Source organism: Dreissena polymorpha, chromosome 1, assembly GCF_020536995.1.
Source record: "Dreissena polymorpha isolate Duluth1 chromosome 1, UMN_Dpol_1.0, whole genome shotgun sequence".
Classification (NCBI taxonomy): Eukaryota; Metazoa; Mollusca; class Bivalvia; order Myida; family Dreissenidae; genus Dreissena; species Dreissena polymorpha.
In genome coordinates, this window is record NC_068355.1 from 101965441 (window position 1) to 101990757 (window position 25317).

The window sequence follows — 25317 nt, forward strand, 5'->3', positions numbered from 1 at the left end:
TAAGCAAATTACTGAGATATAATATATAAAAAGCAACAAATTTACAAATATCTAAACATTTATTTCTTATATTTCAGTCAATAAAAGAGATAATGCAAACATACATTGTGACCAACATTGTGAGAATACTGAAATCAAAACGAAACAAGATGTGTTTGTGAAACACAATGTCCCCCTATATATGACCTTGACCTTGTGAAGGATGACCTTGACCTTGTGAAGGATGACCTTGACCTTTCACCACTCAAAATGTGCAGCTCCATGAGATACACATGCATGCCAAATATCAAGTTGCTATCTTCAATATTGCAAAAGTATTCATAAAATAAGCGATTTGGGCCACATATATTTGACCTCTGACCTTGAAGGATGACCTTGACCTTGACCTTTCAACACTCAAAATGTGCAGCTCCATAAGATACACATGCATGCCAAATATCAAGTTGCTATCTTCAATATTGCAAAAGTATTCATAAAATAAGCGATTTGGGCCACATATATTTGACCTCTGACCTTGAAGGATGACCTTGACCTTTCACCACTCAAAATGTGCAGCTCCATAAGATACACATGCATGCCAAATATCAAGTTGCTATCTTCAATATTGCAAAAGTATTTATAAAATGAGCGATTTTGGCCACATATATTTGACCTCTGACCTTGAAGGATGACCTTGACCTTTCACCACTCCAAATGTGCAGCTTCATAAGATACACATGCATGCCAAATATGAAGTTGCTATCTTCAATATAGCAAAAGTTATTGCAAAATGTTAAAGTTGGCGCAAACAGACCAACAGACCAACAGACAGACAGACAGGGCAAAAACAATATGTCCCCCACTACTATAGTGGGGGACATAAAAAACACTCGCACTTGTGGTGACAGAATATATATCAGGGGTGTCAATTGTCCCAAATTCGAAATACGGAAAATTAAGCAGAGATTCAGAGACTGTAGGATAACGGGAATAGAGGGCAGAGCCACTCAAGCCCTTGCTTATTGTTATTCTTTATTTTCTTTCTTTGTGCAATTTCTTGTGAGTACAATGCGAAATTTTATCTATAAGACCATCTGTAACACCGCATGTGTATTTGTCATTCTATAAAAAATGTTATAAAGACCGTTGGAAATAAATTAAAATCGACGAACCATACCGTATCCGGAAACGACTGTCCGAAAACAAGTAGAGATACTTCCTTTGCGAATGAAATAAAATATGTGTTTTGTTTGTCTGCAGAAAATTAAAGCCAGTAATAAGTAACCTAGCAAATACGCAATGAATATATAATTAGGTTGACATATTGTTTTAAGTATGATATTGCAGTGCTTTACTTTGCTAATAGATAATTTATAGTTGGCGGACAACTATAGCAATGTTCATAGAATGGTACGGTTTTCGGAAAGAAGCGAATATGTTGTGTTTTTTTTAAAGATGTTTCGTCAGTTACTGCTCATGTCAGTGCCAGCCGTTTACCATCAAAATACCTCCTTAAACTAACTAATCGGATTTACATTTATCTCAAAATCGACCCTGGACGGCTCAAATCCGGATTTAATAATTTCATATGCCATCTTTACCGTAGACGTGCGACAAACGTCCGATTTTCTATGCCGTCTCAAATGGTCAATTATTACACCTATGTTGTAACTTGTAATCAATTAGCACATGCAAAGCGTGTAAATTTACGTTGTAGACAGTACATATGCCAGCATAACTTTCGCGCGTCTTTGAACGGAGCAAACATGGAATAAAACAGGGTTGGATACACTGTATTCAGCATTGGAAATACATTCTGACATATTGTGGAAGTATTTCTCAAACAAGGGCTGTTTGTAAAACATGCATGCCCCCCATATGGGCTCTCCGTTGTAGTGACAGCCATTGTGTAAATATGTTTTTTGTCACTGTGACCTTGACCTTTGACCTAGTGACCTGAAAATCAATAGGGGTCATCTGCCAGTCATGATCAATGTACCTATGAAGTTTCATGATCCTAGCCATAAGCGTTCTTGAGTTATCATCCAGACACCATTTTACTATTTCGGGTCACCGTGACCTTGACCTTTGACCTAGTGACCTGAAAATCAATAGGGGTCATCTGCGAGTCATGATCAATCTACCTATCAAGTTTCATGATCCTAGGAATAAGAGTTCTTCAGTTATCATCCGGAAACCATTTTACTATTTCTGGTCATCGTGACCTTGACCTTTGACCTAGTGACCTGAAAATCAATAGGGGTCATCTGCGAGTCATGATCAATCTACCTATCAAGTTTCATGATCCTTGGCCTAAGCGTTCTTGAGTTATCATCCGGAAACCATTTTACTATTTCGGGTCACTGTGACATTGACCTTTGACCTAGTGACCTGAAAATCAATAGCGGTCATCTGCGAGTCATGATCAATCTACCTATCAAGTTTCATGATCCTAGGCCTAAGCGTTCTTGAGTTATCATCCGGAAACCATTTTACTATTTCTGGTCACTGTGACCTTGACCTTTGACCTAGTGACCTGAAAATCAATAGGGGTCATCTGTGAGTCATGATCAATGTACCTATCAAGTTACATGATCCTAGGCCCAAGCGTTCTTGAGTTATCGTCTGACAACCACCTGGTGGACAGACCGACAGACCGACCGACATGAGCAAAGCAATATACCCCCTCTTCTTCGAAGGGGGGCATAAATATTGTGGATATGGATGTGATAATTATACATTGGATATTATTAAAACTGACTCGGGTGAGTCCATTCTGTTTTAGTGGGTTAAATACATGTCATTTCTGCAAACAGCTGAAAACAAACGCTCAGATAAATAATGGTATGTTGATACACGCGTCATCGAACCAGCAGTGTTTTAATTGGTCATTACTAGATTTCTCAATGGGCAAAACTCCGCCTACTGGGCTGACTTGTGCTTCAATGATTGGAAACAGGCAATAACGGTTAGCGTCTACCGAAAGATACTCCGCCCCAAGCCAATTATCGATTACTCTTAACTTTTGATCTCTTTGACGCAAGTCGGTACATTCCCCCGGGTCAAATGTGACGCATGACGTAATTTTCTCATGAGTCAAACTAGGGTATTCTGTAACTTTGAAGCGTTAAAACCCGGGAGCTCGGGTCAAAGGAAAGCCCTGTTTGACCTTTGACCTTGAAGGATGACCTTGACCTTTCACCACTCAAAATGTGCAGCTCCATGAGATACACATGCATTCCAAATATGAAGTTGCTATCTTCAATATTGCAAAAGGAATGGCAAAATGTTAAAGTTGGAGCAAACAAACCAACCAACAGACAGGGCAAAAACAATATGTCCCTCACTAAAGTGGTTGGGGACATAAAAAAAATCTGAGCTCTCTCCATCATATGAATAAATTATAGTCAACGGTATGACTTTATGAGATCGTAAGATATAATAAGAGCACCGCACGGGTGCCAACGATCTGCTGCAGGTGCAGTTTTGAATCAAATGAAAGCTTGTCAGATTTTTTTTAATTTAAGAAGTCACAGTGACCTTGACCTTTGACCTAGTGGCCCAAAAATGGGTGTAGTGTGTAGAAATCATCAAGGTGCATCTACATATGAAGTTTCACATTGTAGGTGAAAGCTTTTTGATTTTAGAGCAAAAATTCAAGGTTTTAGCATGACACTGACGCCTAGCTGGCTATGACAATACCTCGGGTTTTCTCTGAAAACAGCTGAGCTAAAAATAAGAACATGATCATTAAGTTGATGGATGTGTTAGAATTAAACAAAGGAAATAAAGCCAACCTAGATCATAAGCATGTGAAAGAAATTGTCTTTAAATGTCCTATTGAAATACAATCTTCAAATTATAAGCATGAAGTAAACAAGAGTTCTGCAGTCAGAGACATATACACCCTCAAACAGGGCTTTGAACTAGAGACCCCAATTTCAATAGGGCCCTTCTACTGTCCAAGCCTAATAAACATGTGGAGTATCAAGCCACTCTGTCAATTCATTGATGAGTTATTAAACAGAAACAATTTTCACACATATTGTGCAGGCTTCCTGAAAAGGCCGGACCGCCGGTCTTGTCCGGCAAAATTCTTTACGGTCTGGTGAAGTTTCTAATATTGCCTGTCCTTGTGACAGGCCAAAAAAATTATGACTAAATACCGAAAAGTCTAATACTTGCCAAAAGAACCTAAACACCCCATTATATAGAATCACTCTTTTCGTGAATTTCGAGCCTTTTTGTCATTAAACACTAAAGCGTCACTAGTTTTAAAGAGTGCTCTCCCTTTGTTGTTTTTTTCGAAACATCAATTTAATTTGTCCAACATTACTGTGCCATATTAAAACAATCAATATAAGGCGAAACTGTAAACATCAAAGTTTACTTCGGAACCAAAAATGCACATGAGCAGAGACTTGTTGCAATCTGCGAGTTACACATGTGAATTAAACACAATTTTTTTCAATCGTACTGTTTCCCCCGGTAATCTTCGTAAATTAAGCATTTTGATGTGAGGCCTTCGTGTCCCCAGACTTTTTCAACACTCAATATTGTAAATAAATCTTATAAAATAGCCTATTACATGCATCCGATCCCTATGAAAATACATATTTTCCTTTGAGTCTGACTAGAATTTAAAGCTGTTGTCCATCATACACTGTAATCACTAGAACTTTTCAGGAAGGCTGATTGTGCCAGTGACCTTTACCTAGTGACCCCAATTTCAATAGAGGTCATCAACTGTCCAAGGCAATTGCACATGGGAAGCAGTGATCCAGCTAGGATTTGAAAAAATGACACCTGGATCCATGGCTTGTCTGGAAAATGCCGGACAGGTCTGTAACAACTGGCTGGCCTGTTTTATCGATCTCTGATTGGTTGATTGATATGAAGATAGAAATCTAATTGACAGTTGGCGAGATGTCAATTACATCACTTGTCGTCTGCATGATTTTACTAAAGGTATTAACTGCCTACAAGTGCTGTCGCTCATGCAAAGCGTGCGCTCTCATTAGCAAATATCGATTTTCAATACATCAATGATCCGCCTTAAGGCGGGCTTTAGTTGAGAAACTCTCAAAATGTTCAGCGAAGGCGAGATCACTTTCATCTTAAGAAGGGCAGCAAATTACACTTATCTGTAAATTTGAAGCGTCCCACTGGCTCTTGATATTGAATTTCAAGCCCTAGCTAGGGACCGTTAAATAATGGAAAGCACTGATGCCATTTTACGGTACCAGCTTTATCAGGGGTGTGATAGAGGTGAAGTCTGATGGGAGGAAAATTCTGCAAACTGATTTTGACTACGCGATTTGAGTGCATAACGCAATGACAAACCTTACAACAGACATTTAAATAAACTTATTAACAAGATTTATGTACAAAATTTACATTTCACATTTTATGCAAAGTCACCAGTATTAATTGCGATCAAAATCAAAGTGTGTTCCAAGCCATGATAATGATGACACCGCTTATAAAATAGGCCCGCAGAGTTGGTTGTACCCCTTTCCCCATTTGTTTTACAAATTTACGTGAATCGTGGAAATGACCCAGGTCAACCTGATCCGCGGAAATATGAGAAAAAAAATCAAAGCCCTGTTTATAAAGAGGAAAAACACTGGACCGACTGACAAACCAACCCACATCCAGCAAAACAATATACCCCCTCTTCTTCAAAGGTGGGCATAAACATTTAAAAACTGTTACTGTGAAGTTACCTTTCAAGGCGATCACTTTGCTTGCAGGGTTCATAATCGCAGAATCAGCAGAAATTGGCCTTCTGATAGGATTTGAGGTATCATTCATGTCGATAATAACAACTTGTGCAGTTTCACCAACTTTCTCTCGAACGCATATGAATTTGTCAGATTCCATTGTAAGAGTACTAAACCCGATGTTTGCCGCATTGATGCCCACATTTTGGAGCTAAAATAAAAACATATGTCCCAACTGATCATTCAAAAAATCATAATAATGAAGAATTGACTCATATGATTTGCCATTCATAGGTGCATGTCAAAGTTATTTTGACAAAGTTTAAAATTCAGAACTCTTTTGTAATTTGATATAAAAACTAATGTTTCGCATAGATTTAAACAGAACAGAAAATGGGTGGGGTAAATCAAACATTATTTTAAACATGCGTTATTATGTCATTTAAACAACAAGAAACTTCATATATTGGTTTCCTAAGAATTTATTAAACATCTTCTGTGTGTGTATATGTATAAAGAATGAAAACATAAAAAATACACCAAACATTTTGTAATTTGCACTTTAATTTATTACGCCCCCTTTCAACTTCAAAAGAAAACAACCAGTGCAAATCTAATGTTTAAACAATAATTTTGTTTCGGTTGCTTATGACACTTATTAAGACAAAAAAGGTTCTTATGGCAAACGTCGCAAGTGCAAAAACTGAATGAAAAACACATTTTGACTTTTGTAATGTTAAGCAAGGGGCGTGAATCCTGTATGGCTGGAATAATGCGTAAGTTTATTACCTGTAAGTGCTCCTGAAAACGTATAGGGAGCATCTGCGTCATGATAACGTGTTGGTCGTTCCTTCCCACCAAACAAAGTCGGTTTAAATATTCTTCAGACTTGCAATTTTACGAAAAAACCGGCTCGCCGGTGAGTCACAGTAGCATACAACGTTTCCGACTTGTCAAGATGGCGGACACCGGATGAAGTGATAAAGTAGTCTCAGGTAGATAATGATGTGAAGTTGTTTTACCATTATGCCCCACGCAATTTTCTTTTCTCACTAACTAATAAATATAATAATGGTGCTCTCCCAAAGCACTTATAATTTTGATTGTATTATGTATGGTTTGTAAAATATATTCGGAACTATTTTAAGAAAATATACAGGTTATTCATACGCGCATTACGTCAAAGCCTGATTACTGGTTTGGCCTTCGTGTCAAAAGTAATGGTGATTTTTTTCTTTGAGTGACTTCCCTTTGACCACAATACTAACAGAAATTTTGTCGCTGTAATATATATATATGAGAGAAAATGCGGTTAAATGCATGTGCGTAAAGTGTCGTCCCAGATTAGCCTGCGCAGTCCGCATAGGCTAATTAGTGACGACACTTTCCACCCAAGCTGGATTTGTGTCAAGAAGAATATTTCTTAAAACGAAAATTTCAATAAAAGCGGAATTAATGTTGTTATCAATTGCATGAAATGTGTTTTCTGGAAATATTGTAAATACAATCTTGAATCTATATATGATATGCCTCGTCAATAGATCATAAAGCTCTATAAACATTTTATGTGGTGGATGGGGGATTGTAGCAAACAAATGGGTAAGCTAATGAAGAGCCCTATCAAATGTCTTAGGAAATGGTTTGATGCAAGCGTACCTGACAGCGACAATGTCAGAAAGCTTGAAACCCAGGTAGATGAGGGCCCGAAGAAGATAGACCACAACAACCTCCCTGGAAAGTTCAAAGCCTGGCTATACCCGCATGTCTTACTACCAAGGCTTATCTGGACCATGATGCTGTATGAGGTTTCTAGCTCAGTTATAGAAGCCTTAGAGAGGTCCACCAGCCCACACCTAAGGAAGTGGCTAGGAATGCCCCCCCCCCCCCCCCCAATTTCTCCAGCGTTAGACTGTACGGAAAGAGCAACAAGCCTCAACTCCCACTTCCTCACTGGTGGAGGAATTCAAGACAGCCAAGACAAGACTGGTACGCGCCCAAAGAGACTCCCCAGATGCGCAGATACGAGAAGCAGGCATTGTTACCCGCACCAGCAGGAAATGGTCGAACACGGAGACTGTCAGCCAAGAGGAGGATGCGCTCAAGCTCAGAGACATTGTAGGATACGTCAGGGGATTGGCGCGACAAAAACGCTTCTGTGGAGCCGAGCAGACAAGCAAGAGAGGCGCGCCATGATCCAGGCAGAAGTTAATAAGTCAGAAGAAAACAATATACAAGCTAGAGCGCTAGAAATGGGAACACATGGAGCATGAACAACATGGAATACAATGGACAGAAAACTGACCTTGGACGACATCTGGAAGTACGACTCCGTCAGACTACTTTCCTTCCTCCTTAGGTCAGTCCATGACCTCCTACCATCACCTGCAAACCTCTGCCGTTGGAGACTCATACCAGACCCTAAATGCCAACTGTGTGACCGTCCCGGCACTCAAGAACATGTTCTTTCTTGCTGCCCTACGGCTCTGTCACAAGGAATGTATAGATGGCACCACGACAATGTCCTCAGAGAGGTGGCTGACTGACTGAAACAAGAAAGGAAAAGGGAACGCAGTACTTAGCACACCGCGACAACAGATGATCAACTTTATGAAGCCGGGTGAAACTGCGCAGATACAGCCAACACATACAACCTCAATTTTCAACGGCGCAACCGAATGAAACATGAAGGTTGAACTTGACAACAAGCTGGTCTTCCGAAGTTTCGTGCAGACAAACCTCAGGTCCGACATCGTGCTGTGGTCAGAGGCAGGGAAACAAACGACTCATCATGGTCGAGTTAACTGTACCTTGGGAAACCAGATGCGAGGAGGCATATGAGAGGAAAAAGTATACAGAGCTGCTAGAAGCTTGTAACCAAAGAGGCCGGCGTACTTGGTTGTTCCCCATATGGCTTAGTATCTGGATAGTCCGACTGATGTGAGCAGTCGGGTCTACTGGCAGAGATAGACGGCGGACTATCCGGAAACTTAGCCAAGCTGCAGAGCGTTCGTCCAGCTGGCTGTGGCTGATGCGAGATGATGCAGCTTGGATGAAGTAGAGCTATCGACATTCACAGCGAAGCTACGGTGGCCCCAACCTCCCGAGATGTCAATGGTTCAGGGGCGAAACATTGACGACGGAGGGATTCCATGCTGATGATGAACTACCATAGAACCTGAGTCTACAGGAGATGCATGGGTGGGTGTGATATTGTATTCGACTAAAAAAGAAGTGGGAAGGCAATTGTTTTAATTACTTGTATCCTTCCAATAGGAGATAGTATTCTTCTGGACCAGCTTTTAGTTGCATTGTAACGTCCATCTAGTTTTGATACTTTCAGAATTGAATTTATGTTTTCCTTTCCAAACTACTTAAGTTTTGTCGAAGATAACCTTTAAACCAGAGCACACTGTGAAAGCGATAATTCGTTTAAGGTTTCATTAAGCGATTTTGCACAGCCACGCAGGAGAATATATGTGTCGTCAGCAAATTGCGATAAATTATATTCAGTTTTATTGTTTTGTATTCCTTGTATTTTGGGATATGCCCTAAGTTTAAGAGACAAGATTTCGGAGCATAAAATAAAAATATAGCAACTGACGGGATCACCCAGACGGCATCCGCGTTAAATTTAATAAAAAAAAATCAGATAACAACCAGCACTGAGTTACTGCTGAGACATCAATCTTATATAAAACATTAAACTATTTGATAATGACATGAGCAAACTTAAATAAGGAAAGTATTTGTTAACAAAACTTCGTGATAAGGAATCGTAGGCCTTTTCAAAAGCTATTAGAAGGAGTAGACTGGTAATATTATTTTTCTACATGTATTTCAAAATGTCATAGATTAGTCTCGTGTTTTCACCTATGAAACCGCCTTTAATAATACCCCTTTTTTCATTATTAATGAGCTAGTAAATATACATTTTTAAATCTATTAGCAATACTTCTAGAACCAATGTTACTATCAGTGTTTAATAATTCTATTTGAACTCGATTGGTAATTTTCGGCTCGGGTACTACTTAAATGTACCCCGGGTACTCTTAAGTATACTTAAATGGACCCCGGGTACGGTAAATATACTAAAATGCACCCGGGAATTCTTACGCTAAATTGCCTTTTTGCTGCAAATAATTATGGTCATTTGCATGTAAAATTGTATACAATGACCTCTATATTATCGAAAATCATACTACAAAAAGGATGTTGAGGAAGTTTTTTTTTCCAAGTGAATTCTGGTTCGTATTCCGTAGCGCGTTTTACGACATCGGATTTTTGGCGGCAAATACAACTCGGGTGCAGTCTTAATTAGCCGGGTACGTGTTGGTATATTTTCCGTACCCGGGGTTCACTTAGGAGTACCCAGGGTACATTTAAATAGTTTCCGAGCCGACAATGAACAATCGAGCGTCATTTGACGCCAATTTTTAAAAGTATTGCGTGTTTTCGATAGTACGGTTGGAACGACACATAACAAGTCGGTGATTCGGAAATAATTACCAATCAAGGCAAAAATGACTGGTAGATCTCACGTACATCAGGTTCAATATTGAACACTATAGAAGCATTGCTGGAAGAGAGTGATGTCAATCTGATTTTCACGGTGATTTTATTAAAACAGTTCAAGCAAGCAGTATATTAAAAAAAGTACTGGGTAGATCTTAGTTGTTAAAGATAAAGGGCACATTATCATGACTGATATTATTCTCATCAAATATGTAGAATAAGAACATCGAAAATCACTGCAAATTTCTGAATCTAATGTTTGTCGTTTGCTATTGTTTTAGTATTTGGACGATGTTTAAAGTGACCTGTTTGCAGAATTGGGCATCTTTTAAGATTTGTTTTAATCATTTTTTAATAAATGTTTTACTATTTTATATATAGGCAATCCATCTGTTGTCTAAAAATATAACATCACACCGGTCACACTCCAACTTATTCCATTGTTTCGAGCTTTGTTGTAATTTGATGCATTTCAAGTCATGAATTATAATTTTAAGGTACTTTTACAATGAGTCTATTTCAAAGTGTTCATTCGCTCCCTAATGTACGGTGATCGCTTATCGTTTGAATATGCGACCAAAAATTCAGTAATTCGATAAATTTCGATAATATGTGAATCAACCCCTTTTATTTGAGAAATTTAAGTCACATTAGATCGTAAAATCGTGTATGTACATGTGAAATGTAACATTTTATGGGATTGAATGAAGTCTTATTGGTAGAAATATAAACTGTAAATTAACAACGAAACAATCTACAGGTTTTAAATTAAGCAAACATTCATATATCAAAATCTTGTTTGTGTAATAAACTTGGATGAGATCCATTTTACCTTTAAAATTTACTAATTAAAAATTTGAAAGGTACTTTACGGCAACATGTGAACTGCCTTAGTCGAGCAGTGTGTTTCTTACGGCGTCAATTTTCCCGCGTTAAAACGCAAATGACGTCATGCTTGCATATTACCAAAAAACAAATTGCGTATTGTCAGGACAGTATTTGAATCGCATGTAAACTGTTAATAACTTTTCTGGTATGGGAATGGGCATTATTACTCAATAAATCCGTTTAATATAGAAGCTGGTAACGACGCAAAGATCATCGGACAATGGCGTTTTTGACGATGCCAACAAGACGCGGATCATTTTTCAAAAGCAGTGTCCCACCGAGACTACGCGAAAAGAGACGTGAACAAAAAACCGAAGAATTCCTTAACAGACATACACGCAAAAGTTCCATAGATGACGACGAAAAGGTAACGCTAAATATTGGTGGACAAATTTTCAAAACAACAAAGTCTACACTGAGAAATGTTCCTGGTACAAAGTTGTCTAATTTGAACAAGGATTGCGAACTTTATGACAAGGAACTGAATGAATATTTTATCGACAGAAACCCTATCGTATTTCCGTTTATTTTGGACTTTTACCGAACTGGCACCATGCATATACCGAGGAACCTTTGCGCCTCAAAAATTAAAGATGAATTTAAATTCTGGGAATTAGGAGACGGGTGTATTGCTGAATGCTGTCGCAAGATTTATTTTGATGAGCTGGACGATTTTACAACATACCAAATAATAAAGGCTGAGTTTTATAGCCCACCAAACTACTGGGAATCACCAGATTCCAGTGAAACTGTTATCAAAATGTCAAGGTTAGTACGATGCTTTAGTTTATTGTAGAGCATTTTCATCAAAACTGGTATACATGCATTATTTAATATTTTCATTGCATGGTTATATAACGCTCTTTTCATGGTAGGAATATTTTACACGATTTTTTTATGACTTTGTTGTTTATAGCAAACTGAATCTAAGGTAAGGTAAATGTGACGCCAACAATTCGATTTGCAAATAAACATAATTAAACGGTTTAAGTGGGATAAAAAGAGGAAATATATTGTTTTTTTGTTGTAATGAAGACCATATTTATAATATACATGTATTAAAATGTATTGCGTAGCTACGATTGGAACTGGTTTCTACTGTGTATTCGCCGATCTCCCCAGTCAGTCAGTTGCCAACCAACTGGTCTTCCTTCTGTCTGTCTTCCTGTCTGTCTTCCTGCCTGTCTTCCTGCCTGTCTTCCTGCCTGTCTTCCTGCCTGCCTGTCTGTCTGTCTGTCTGTCTGTCTGTCTGTCTGTCTGTCTGTCTGTCTGTCTGTCTGTCTGTCTGTCTGTCTGTCTGTCTGTCTGTCTGTCTGTCTGTCTGTCTGTCTGTCTGTCTGTCTGTCTGTCTGTCTGTCTGTCTGTCTGTCTGTCTGTCTGTCTGTCTGTCTGTCTGTCTGTCTGTCTGTCTGTCTGTCTGTCTGTCTGTCTGTCTGTCTGTCTGTCTGCCTGCCTGCCTGCCTGCCTGCCTGCCTGCCTGCCTGCCTGGCTGCCTGCCCTGTCCGCTCGCCCGCCCGCCCGCCCGCCCGTCCGTCCGTCCGTCCGTCCGTCCGTCCGCCCGAAAGTCTATCCGCCCGTCCGTCCATCCGTCTGTCTGTCGTTACGTCCGTCTAAACGTCCGTCTGTACGTCTGTGTGCCTGTGTGTGTCTGTCTGCCTGTCTGTCCGACTGTGTTTTGTCTGTATGACTTTCTGTCTGCCTGTCTGTCTGTGTGTCTTTTTGTTTGCCAATCGGTCGGATTGACGGTCGACTGGCTAGATTGCCTGCCAGCCTGCCTGCATTTCCATTAAAAACATTAACTATCGTGAGCTGTTTGTGCATATTGTTTTTTTTTTACCAAAACCCTTTTAATATCAACATTTAAGTAGGTCCGTCCATCCTTTATTTACTCCGCAGGTACGTCAGCATCCGCCACAACATAAATATTCAACAATCAGTCGTTGTGTTCATGTACATTTACATTTCTTATTTGTTTCAATTCAGATTTCAAGAGTTCAAGCACCGTGCCTGGTTATTCATTGACAACCACGGATCGTCCAATCCTGCCAAGGTAGACGACTCTTAATAATAAATTACAAACGGTTACCTCCCCTCAGTCATCGAAACGTGTCAACTTTCTGTCACATGTCCACCATTTCCTTACAAGCATAACGAAACGCTTGACAAATAATATAGAGAGAGTTTCTTTTTATCACACATGTGGTTTATGGTTTGGTTTATTCAAGATACATTAGACATTACAGCCCATTAAGTATGTTGAATATATTTATACAAACAAAATGCATGCAAGTGGTCATCAATAAATACAAGTTCATGACATGATTAATCATATACAAACTATATTATGTTCTATACATAAATTGTTAAAAGATACATGGAGTTCAACATAAAGTTAACATAAAAATATCACAAATGATGATTGTTCAGACAAGTTGCCCATTGAAACACATACATATAAATTATTACAGCTGTGGTCACCGCATAGGAGCGGTCAATCCAACGGAATGAAAACGACAACTATTTGGTTTTATTTTTGCCTGTACTTTGTTTGATATTTGTAAACATGCTAAGATTATAGAACGAATGGGGTTTCAGCTGCTGTTTTAAAGTTGTCTATGTTTATCACGCATGCAATGTTTTACCATTGACGTTTTGATGCACTGACAAATTGCATTTAACGATTCATTTGATATTTAAAATAATGATTGTTTGCGTCAACACAAACATCAACTGTCTAAAATATCTAATAATAAGCGTTGTACACACATAATGACACTTTTAAGCCAAATAATAAATTTTTATTACGACTATCGTTTGTGTAGCATTCCCTTTATTATTTTGCCATGTAATCCAATTTAAGCGTTTGTAGCAAAAACGATCATTTTGGCATCAGTTAACACAGTTATAATTACCCGTCTGTAATATAGATGTGTATAGTGCACTCACATCGTATCTATGCGCAATAAATTATTGACAATTACCTCATTGTTAATTTTTGGGGATGCTGAACTTGGAGTATTTTCATTTGGGATTGCTACTGTTGCTGCGGCATTGGACTAATACGTAGTTGCGACATCGAATTTATAATAATACTAATTAGTAATTAAGTCATAATTTCGCATTTAAACGATTTAATTTAAATTAATTTTTTTTAAACCTTGCCAGAAGTTTTAAGCGATTATCGAAGCTAACACATATTTGAAAAGAAGCAACTTTGATATGTAAATATGCAAGAAAAATGTACTTATCTTTATATACCCTGTTTCGGGACTTTGTAAATTCACTGGAAAGTATCTTGCATGAGAACCTTTCAATTAGATTCCGCAATTATGTTGCGACTCGTTTTTCAGTTGCGATACTCGCGACATCCCATATAACGTGTCAGCTGGTAGACGAATCGAAGCTTTCCTCAGAGGGTTTATTGCAACCCTATAATGTATTTTGTTTTCTTAAAGTTATAACAAGAAATGAAAAAATTTAACATCATGATGTGAATTCGCACGGCATTAAAACAGTTATTTTGAATCGTACAAGCATTTAATAAATGCTGTTTTCCTGTGTTTCAGGTGTTCGCACTGATCTACTATGGTCTGACCATTCTAACCATCCTTAATATGTTCATATCAACAATCCCGTCCTTGCGCGTGCCCTTGTCTAAGAATGCGCTTTTTCGCGGAACGCGGGACCAAACAATGCCAACATTAAACTTTACAGAAAGTGTGAAAGGAACAACCATCTTTCTCCAACTTACAACCGATCCACCAGAATGCCTCCTGTACTTGGACATTTGCTGTTTAATATTCTTCACAGTCGAGTTTATTTTTCGTGTTATCGTTTGCCCATCCTTGCTAGAATGGTTGCGAAGTTTTTACACAGTGCTTGACATCCTGTATTTGGTACCAGCCTGGACACGATTAATAATTGACATAACCATTCCCTTTTACTGGCAGCGAGGGTACCAGGAAGCAAACTTTATGGTCTTTCTTGACGCCATGTTGGTGATGCGAGTGTTCCGGATATTTCGACTGGCTCGCTATTATCGCGGACTACTTGTGTTGCTATTAGCAATGAAAGCCAGCGTGCGTGAACTTACGTTACTGATAGTTTTCGTAACAACGGCGTTAATAATTTTCTCCAGTCTAATTTACTGCGCTGAACAATATGAAGCAAACATGAACATAAACAGTATGTTTAACGGGCTCTGGTTAACGCTTATAACTATGGCAACAGTTGGGTTCGGGGACATAGTTCCAAAGGGAGTGATTGGATGCATCCTGGTGTCTCTCTGCGCTATCGCCGGGCTGCTCATCATCGGAATGGTTGTACCAATAATTGCCGGGAACTTTAACCTGTATTACGGCTTTCGATATGCCGGCTGCGAAGACTTCGAGTTATATAAGCCCGAATTCGTGCCCTCTGAGATTGAAAATCCCTTTCCTGATCTAGAAATCGAGACTTACGTCAAACGAGATCGTCGGGCGACGAACGTCCCAAGTAGTTCCGCGTTTCGCGTCGAGAGCAGATCGAACGTACACACGGCGCCGCGTGAAAATTTATGTAGCGTATCAGAGGGAGCGTCTTGGAAGCGTGTCGCTGAAAAGTTCACAAGGAAAAACGACAACGTCGGCATCGCACCTGTGCCTGTGGGTCTCGAGGATTGTCTGCACGTGGAAGAAAAATCAGCAGAGAAAACAGTCGTGCCCTCTGCGATTGAAAACCATTATCCTGATCTAGAAATCGAGACTTACGTGAAACGAGATCGTCGGACGGCGAACGTCCCAAGTAGTTCCGCGTTACGCATCGACGGCAGTTCGAACGTACACACGGCGCCGCGTGAAAATGTGTAAAGCGTATCAGAGGGAGCGTCTTGGAGGCGTGTGCTGAACTCTGAAAAGTTCATAAGGAAAAATGACGAGGTCGACATCGCACCTGTACCTGTGGGTCTCGAGGATTGTCTGCACGAGGAAGAAAAAATAGCTGAGAAAACAGTTCGATAAATCATGTGTATCTAACCGAATTAGCGACTTTTATTATAATAATTGGGAATCATAGCTAGAGAGAAGGAGGGTAAAATCACTTTGCATGGTGTTGTGTACATCAGCTCATGCGTCAGTTTGTTCCATTGAATATGTTAGATTATTAAGCTGATATGCACTATTAAAAATATTTAAAAGCTTTAAAGATTTGTACAACATGTTGATGAAAACTAACACAATTTAAAAAAATGATTCATTTCAGCGACTCGTTCCGGTGGCAAAAGTATTTGCGTTGGCTAATTGGTTTCGTTTGCAACTGTCGTGTCCGCTATAGTTTTTATTTCGAGTGCGCGTTATGTAAATGATAAGTGTTTACACAATATGTGTCGCGTTCTGAGAAAACTGGGCATAATGCATGTGCGTAAAGTGTCGTCCCAGATTAGCCTGTGCAGTCCGCACAGGCTTATCATGGACGACACTTTCCGCTTGTATGACATTTTTCGTTTAGATGAAGTCTCCTCTTAGCAAAAATCCAATTTAGGCGTAAAGTGTCGTCCCTGATTAGCCTGTGCGGACTGCACAGGCTTATCTGGGACGAAACTTTACGCACATGTATTTAGCCCAGTTGTCTCAGAACGCGACTCCAATATAAACATGACTGAACGTATCTTAGTAGCCGACCTCAAAAACCTTCCGTCCGCGTTTGCTTTGTCCACACGCTGCATAAATGTAATATGCATGTGAATACATATGCACTTTGAAAAATAACGAAAATATTCCATACTGAAAAATTAGTTCTTGCAGTTCATATTTTACGTCCGTAAAACATTGGATTAATCTGTGAAGAACAATGTAAATTATTTTCTTCTTTGAGTTGATTTCCCCACCCATAAAAATGAAAAAAAACACCCTAAGTTTTCTTTGATTCTAACTTAAAGGTTAAAAGGTTAAAGGTGCGGTTTATAGTCTGCTTCTAAATACATATTCAGCCGACTTCACAAACAACCCCCCGATCACTGGGATCTAAGTCGTCCGTTAACATATGGCGCACCAGGCAGCCACGGCACATTGGCTTATTTCCCTCACAGGTACCCATTTATACACCTGGGTGGAGAGGAGCAGATGTGGGACAAATTTTATTGCTCAAGGAAATTACAGCGGTCAGGGCGGGATTCGAACCTGGGACCTCTCGATCCCTACGCCAGCGTCCTACCATTAGACCACTGCTCCCACTATAAAACTTGACTTGGAAGTAGTGAAAATAATATTACCAGATCGTTTTAAAGAATGTTTATTATTTGCAAATAAGCAACAATGTGTAGTTCTGACTCGCTGGATATTGAACAACAATTACATTAGATAAAGATGTGTTTGCTGGCTGATAAACAAAGATAAGACGAACATTTATTAATTTCAAACATGATCTGACACGATCTGACATGTGTGCAATACCAAGTAAGGGTCCGTCGGGTCAGTTGAAACAACCCACGTTTGAACGCCTTATTTAATACTTGTGTTCTATTTACTGTTGTATCGTATTGAAGCATGTTTTGGTATGATACACTTAATGTCGAACTTATTGTATGAGGTTTATGATGAAGTATATTAGCCGCGCTTTTTGAAAAGATGGTTTCATGCACGTGCGTTAATTGTCGTCCAAGATAAGCCTATGCAGTCCGCACAGGCCAATCAAGGAAGACACTGTCCTCATAAACATGATTTTTGCAAAGAAGAGACTTTGTTGGAACGAAAAATATCATAAGAGCGGGAAGTGTCGTCCCAGTGTCGTCCCTGCTTAGCATGTGCGGCAAAAAAATGGTCATCAACGTATGCAATACACCCACATCAGTATCGTCGTTTTCTACTCCCACAAATAATCTTAAAATAAACAATAAACTCAATATATATTACATTTTTATTCATTATTTATTGACATCCTATTGTTACGTATAAACCGGAAACAGCGTTTTGAAAGCAAACAGTTGTACATGTAATTCGCCATGATATCCCAATCAACCAAATTGTTGATTACATCCATCTTTCAGATAATGCCGTCGAATGTAAGTACTCATACAAATTATTTTAAAAAATCGCATTATCTTAAAAAAAATGCTAACATGATTTCAATTCAAACTTTGTATACAGCTGGTGTTTTTATAACGCTGCGTTCGAAAGTTCACTGAAATGGATAATAAATGCAAACAACTTCTTGCGATTCGTCGCATTTGTTTGTTTACATACGTTCGCAAAAATACGGATGACTTTCACCAATTTTCGAATGGTTTAGACATGTTGGCGGGAAACACTATAGAGCAATAAACTGAAAACGTGAAAAGAAAGATTTTTCCAAAATGAATATCAAGATCTTTACGATTATGCTTAAGAACATAAACAAGTCGATCAAATGTTATGCAAGTTTCATCTCATCGTCGTGATAGGTTCATCTTCATGATTGTTAAACATTTGGTTCAATTGCTATCATACTCTACACATTTGTCGGCGCTTTTGTTCTGTGGAGTCCTGCTGCTGTGGGGGAACTTGATTTCATTCACTTTGTCCTGTTTGCGTTCCATCGTCTCCTCAAAAGAACTGGTCATTAAAGTTTGCAATACACCCAACTCAGCTTCGTCCTTTTCTTCTTCCATGTGGTTCATCGCAGCGTCTTTATCGGAAATACCGTACTGAACATGCGTGTAATACAGCAAGAAATTGTTAACAATTATTGGTACCGTGAAGGCAATCATCAGCAGACCGGAAATCGCGCAGACAGACCCAATGACGTAACCGAAACCAGTTACCGGAAACATGTCACCGTAACCTACAGTTGTCATGGTCACCATGGCCCACCAGAATCCAACAGGAATGTTACTGAATTGTTCACCCCCTTCAATAAAATGTAACAACGACGCAAACATAACCATTCCGATTAACAAAAATACAAACATAAGCATAAGTTCGTTGAAGCTAGCTTTGAGCGTGTACAGCAAAATCCACAGACCAGGCACGTGACGTATTATTCGGAAGATACGACATAGTCTGAGCATGCGCAGTATGAATATGAAGTCTACGAAACTAAGACCGACTCTCACTTGTGGACTGATCCATAGCATGATAAATTCAACGTAGTCCGGAACAATAGCAATGAAGTCAATGATGTTTTGCAGGGAACTGCAGAAGCGTAGCTTTTTCGGACAAAGTAATAATCGCGTAAGGAATTCTAGACTGAAGAAAAACACGCAAATGAGGTCAATAATCACCAACGCCGGGTGCGAAATCTGTGGTTCGCCTTCCGAACGGGAATCACTTATATTCGCCGCAGTGGTAACGCTGGAATGAGTTGTGTTGGTCGTCGAGTTGAAATGTATCAATGTCAACGGCGCTTTGGACGTCGCGTTGTTTTTGTTAAGGACTAGGCTGTCTACTAGAGTGAAGAATCTGTAGAGCCAGCGCAAATTGTGTACTTTGGACGACGGAAGTTTGAACATTGGATGGGTCTCGGCACAGAAAGAGAAGATGGATAGACAGACGAAAATAATAGACACCCAGGCGTAGATCTGCAAGAAATAACATTGTTTTAAATACGTAGGCAAAAACACACGAACTGGATCGGTGGCCTACAAATAACCATAGTCTTTTTTTTTTTTGTAAGCACGCGGTTGCAGATATATAACAGGGTTTATTAAACTAATATGTTATTTGATTTTTTAATTCAATAGTTTCATACTACATGCACAAAAAGACAATAACATATCGAAGTACAAGAATACAACTAGCAAAAAGGGCGGTCGTCGCATCGCATGTTACTCTCATGCTGTGCACTATGTATACAGCTCAATCCCTTCATTTTTCATCGGTTGACACTATTGTATAAAGATGTAGGATTAACGTTAACATATCATTAATATTCTGCTATATAACAACGCACCTTAGCAGCCCTGGACGAGCTAGGGTCCTGTAGGAAGGTCCAGACGACCGCGCGCATGCGTCTTAAACAACTCTTGCTTTTAAGGTCATACGCAAGGTCCTCCTGCGTCGTCGACTGCTTCCGGTCGTACTCCAGCTTCTCTAATGACTTTGTTTGAGACTTCCACGTGTTGTATGGCTGGAAACAGCACCTTTAATACAGAACCTTCATTTAAGTTCGTAAATAGGGAGACTGAACGTCGTGACTTATGAATTTGCGATCGTTCATGTACATTTATGTTTATTACCATTACATTCCAAAAATTAAACATTTGCCAGAAGTTTAATGCACTGCCTTACCTGTCATTCCTGTCTGCCATGCGTTTATCGTTTCGTGGGTTACATGAACATGCAGACTTTGCATCATGACAATGCACATGGCTTCTCTCTTCAGATTAAAGAATAGTTTATAAAAAAAATGGGGCCATATTTATCATAATCCTATGCCAATCGATTTTTGGAATTAAATGTCACCGTTATTAAATGCACTTGCTCATAGTTTAAGATGCAAACATTACAAAAGTCATAGTATAACTTCAAATATTTATTTAAACGTGTTCGGGTCATTTTGTGGGGTCTCTGACCAAACTCCATAATTCTGACCTCAATTAAGGAATATGGTGCTTTTTTGCTAGGTCAAGTATGGTTTAGGTTTTGTGTGCAGATATTTAAATGAAATTTTACAAACGTGTTAAAGGTGTTTCACTGAACAATACCTATTACTGTGAACAGCTTTTTAGCAGGATCATGGTTCTTTTGTACTTACACAAGTTTAGATAAGGTTTGCATGCAAGATGACATGTCAGCTAAGATTTGCGTTTAAAAAGTATAGATCTCTGTAGCTAATGCATATTTTCCGCTGAAACTTCACACATGTTTTGTTGAAATCATGCAAGGTCACAGACTAACACCACGCATACTTAGTTTACTGTTAACCTTTTTATCTAAGCTCGATAGCTTTGAAAACTTTATATGATACTCATTTATAAGCTTTCGACCGCTTTCCAGGGTCGTTATCATTTTGGGCGTCCGTATGGGTGTTCTAAATAATGCTCCATTAGTGTGTGTGTGTGTGTGTGTGTGTGTCGTGGGGGGGGGGGGGAGGAACCCGTGACCTCAAGAATAAACTGCTGTCATTTACTGCACTTCGGATGAAGATATTGTGCTGCAATTGTGTGTGTAGGTGTGTAGGTGGAGTACAAGTTGATCTCTTTAGGGGTTGCTTTTGGGGCATTGGGGTAAATGTCACTGTTAATTAAAATAGGAAAACGAAGAAAAAACATGTTTGCAAATAGCAATTTAAGTTTGGATGCAGATTACATGCTCTTATTTTGTTTGAAGGTAGCTTACATGCATACGTAGATTGAGATTACATTTGGGCCCAGGTATGGCAAGGTCACTGTTCATAAAAAAATAAAAAAAACGGTTTCCGCTCAATGAAATCTAGTAAGGAGGTATGAATTCAGATATTATTTTGTGTTAAGGTAGCTTAATGCATACGTTGCTTGCAAAGCGTTTAAATGCTGCTAAATAAATAGGTAAACAATGTCACATTACTTGTTTTTTTTAATACATTATTTTTTTAGGTTATATGTTCTACATAACTACAACAGACATCCAGCTACAAATATGTGCTTGTGGTCATTTCATTAGGTGACTTACATAATTCATACATTAAACTCACAAAGCGCAATTTAAAGACAATTTAATCTTAATAACGGACATTAGACTTAATGTACGCAAAGTAGTAGCATACTGATGTTATGTATACTATATAGTACTTTGATTCTCATTTACTCTTTAGTTACTGTGCGCGTAGCATAAAATAACTAAGATCAAAGATTATATAGTGTTAAAATAGACGTAAACCTGTATAGGAGTTAAAAGTGTGGCGTTTTAAAATGAGAAATATTCAATCTACCTTTCGATATCGGCCTCGTCGATGCCCCAGTATTGGAATTCCCTCATAAGAGCTGGGACACACAGGTTCGTTGGAAGGTGAAGGTCGCCGTAGCGCAAATAATTCAGAATTATGTTGAACGCGTAGGGATCGCGGTCAAAAAAGAAGTCCCCTTTTGATTTTCTATAATACTTCATCATTTCTTTTTCATCCGCTAACTTACTAGATTTTAGTCGTCTCAAGGTGGACTTGAACGTCTCGAATGTTTGACCACCCACGTTGATTATCACAGTTTCCTTTGGAAGGTAGTTACATGTGCTAGAAGTCAGCGACCCAGGTCGCGACCTTGAAAGGTCATGTTCACCGCTGGTGTTTCTCAAAGTCCAGATTGTCTCTATATCTTGTTCATCGTACTCCGAATCTGGACGCTGACATATGGTATTCCTCGGTTCCTTTGAGCCGCCGCTACCATCTTCACAACCTTCAGTACACCCAACAGCACTTAACGAAATGTTTCCTCTTGCATGCGGCAGGTTGTTGTCATTTTCGATTGAGTGTCGGTTGCTTTGATCAACGGGACATAATCCATAATCTTTAGAAATCCTCACAGATGCGTTTGACGATCTGTTGTCGGAAAGCACTGGTGGGGGTGCTAGGTATTCGGAGCCGTCTGATTGGCTGCAGAAGTTCGAGGGAGACGTCCGTCCACCGACTGGTGATCGGGACCTTAGCTTTAGACGTCTGCAGTACTCGTTGCTCTTAAAAGACAAAGGCTACGATAAAAAATTATCGAGATCATGTTTGAGTGTACACGCCTATCTGTACAAGAAAAACCAGCTGTTGAACTATGTCGTATCATTTGTCATTCATTTCCATTTCAAATTATTTATTTCATATCCGATGTTTTGAAATATAATTAATAGGCCCAACTGTGGTATCAAGGAAATAGTTTTTTTGTTTATTTTACACATAAAGGAGGACTTATATCCAAAAAATAAAAAATGTCAATTCAGTACATCTGAAACAAAGGTCACCATAAAATCAAATCCTCTCGACAATTTAACATTTAAATCTCGACCTCAAAACTTGGTCTTCCTTTTGCAATTACAGCTGATTTAGTAATTGTTAACTCTCCGTCAAAACATTTATGGAAGTTTATGAAATTAAGAGGACAAATACCAACCTCAGATCAATAGCAGTTTTGTTTTGAAGGAATGCGTATTAACAATATTTAATAGATTTATGACGTGTTTAATTGCGGATATTGGTCGTCGACTATTAACCGACCATTAACCGATAACATTTAAATTTGATGGATGCTCCACAGGTAACTCTTTTTTTGCCATGTAAGGATACGCAATAACTAAAAACAGTTTTATTCCATTTACTAAATCAAATTCGACGTGCAATGAATTCATACTCGAGTATTTCATTAAAGGGGCCTTTTCACGTTTGGTTAAATTGACAAAATTAAACAAAGTTGTTTCGGATTCGCAAATTTAAGTTTTAGTTATGATATGTGTAAGGAAACAGTAATACTGAACATTAACCATGCTCTAAAATAGCCATTATATGCATCTGTTTATGATTTCAAAACCCGAAAATTATAAAGCGTTGCAACGCGAAACGAATTAATAATTTGGAGAGTTCTGTTGTTGTCGTTTTATTTTGGGAAACTACTAGGGTTGCTTATGTAAAGTATAAAATATGCCTGGGATTGTATCAGGAAGGATGGTCAAGTAGTCTAAGTGGTAGCCTTTTTACTCCAGGACTCCAGGGTCAGTGGTTCGAGTCCTGCTGAGGGTTACCTTTTTTTCTTTTTTTTTTGAATTTTATTCTTGAGTTTTAACTGGAGATTTTTATATCCAATGTTTACATTTATCAATATAAAGCATTTAATGACAAACTTCAAAACATGCCAAAATCTGTGAAAAGGCCCCTTTAAGGCCTTACAAAATAGGTTTGTTTCTGGTTACATGCCCAAAAAAAAATTTGGGTCGGTAGGTAGGCTTTTTTTTCTTACCACACCACTTAATAGAATGTTTAACTCTATGAGAATGTCATTGTTTTCAGGTATCAGCAGTGTGAAATGCATGACGACGTAGTACTAACTTTCAGATATAATTCTTAACAAGAAGATGTTTGATCCAGATTGTCTTTATCTGTAAATTACTGTACAAATAAATATTCTTTGAAAACTAAAGACTGCATTTTGAATAAAGCATTAATGGACTAGAATAAATTTAAATGAAACAAAACATTAACAAAAATAACAGTTCTAAGCGAGTCAGACGCTTTCCGCAATTTCGGGCATAAAATTCGGTTTCGGATTTTGTAACAGAAAAAAAACATTTGAGTCGACGGTTAAAAACAGGGTCAGTCGGGTAACCGGAAACATGACATTTTTTATGCCTTAAATATTGCAAATGCAAACGTCACTTTCTTGCGTCAACATGGACTAAATGAGTATCCAAAACAAGCTATTTAAGTAAGTGCATAATTTCCAATAAGTTATAGAGGATATTTGTTGGATTCGGTGGATTATCGATTTTAATTCACGAGTGATCAAAGAAAATAATTTTTTCACGAGTGGCGCAGCCACGAGTGAAAATATATATTTTATATGATCACGAGTGAATTAAAATCGATAATCCACCGAACCCAACAAATTTTCTTTTTATTTTATGCTTTTTTTTCACAGTTTATATACATTGTTAAAGAGTTTAACTAAAGAATTTCGTTGGGAAAATGACGTCATTTCGTAAAAAAAATGACGTCATTTAACATAAACAGTGAAAATTATCGATAATTTTCACTGATAATTTTCATTGTTTGAAACAGTGAAATTATCAGTTTTAATTCACTGATATTTCTCTATAAACCACTGGAAAGCATAAAATAAAAATGCGTTCAATATTACACAAAATGAAAGATAACAAATGTGTAAAGCAAGTTAATAATACTCTTATTTAGTCAGTACCGATACGCATTGGGTCCGTGATAAAGGTCTAGTAATATTGTCTTTAATATGAACTTGAATAATATCTATACTCGTATACAAGAAAACGGAATATATTAAAGAAGCAAATGGTCATAAAAATGCATACCTCTTGTGACAAAGCGGTGTATATGCATTCCCGCGACATTTCTGCTACACCATTTATAATACAAATAATACAAATCCAATATTACCCTGTAAGTCATGCCACTAAAACATTAAGTAAGAACAAGACGTTAATCAAACAACCTCAATCATTCACTTTGGAGATAACTTCAAAATAATTTAACGATCTACAGATAAATCCACCAAACACATATCATGATTTTATCATTATGAATATTTACACTATTTGTATAAACACGTACAATTCAATTT

General features: G+C 38.4%; 3 protein-coding genes across 5 annotated transcripts in view; 1 reads left to right on the forward strand and 2 right to left on the reverse strand.

Moving 5' to 3' along the window:
• The window catches only part of LOC127842999 (clathrin heavy chain 1), a 54021-nt gene extending 47336 nt beyond the window's left edge, over window positions 1-6685 (reverse strand). For all 3 annotated transcript variants that reach the window (XM_052372837.1, XM_052372836.1, XM_052372828.1), the window contains exons 1-2: window positions 6492-6685; window positions 5706-5913 (exon numbers count right to left, since the gene is read on the reverse strand). In XM_052372837.1, coding sequence (XP_052228797.1) covers window positions 5706-5913; window positions 6492-6533 — 250 coding nt within the window. In that variant the 5' untranslated portion in view covers window positions 6534-6685. The remainder of the gene's footprint in view (window positions 1-5705; window positions 5914-6491) is intronic.
• A 4464-nt stretch (window positions 6686-11149) lies between these two features.
• Window positions 11150-16283, forward strand: LOC127843079 (potassium voltage-gated channel protein Shaw-like). The gene is made up of 3 exons (XM_052372894.1): window positions 11150-11870; window positions 13086-13152; window positions 14669-16283. Exons 1-3 carry the CDS (start codon window positions 11323-11325, stop codon window positions 15947-15949), a joined length of 1896 nt encoding a protein of 631 aa, XP_052228854.1. The 5' UTR covers window positions 11150-11322; the 3' UTR covers window positions 15950-16283.
• Window positions 16284-16909: 626 nt separating this feature from the next.
• Window positions 16910-25315, reverse strand: LOC127843072 (potassium voltage-gated channel protein Shaw-like). Its single transcript, XM_052372882.1, has 4 exons — window positions 25049-25315; window positions 21963-22699; window positions 20004-20193; window positions 16910-19632 (listed from the first exon to the last, which is right to left on the reverse strand). Exons 1-4 carry the CDS (start codon window positions 25085-25087, stop codon window positions 18547-18549), a joined length of 2052 nt encoding a protein of 683 aa, XP_052228842.1. The 5' UTR covers window positions 25088-25315; the 3' UTR covers window positions 16910-18546.
• Window positions 25316-25317: the final 2 nt, after the last annotated feature.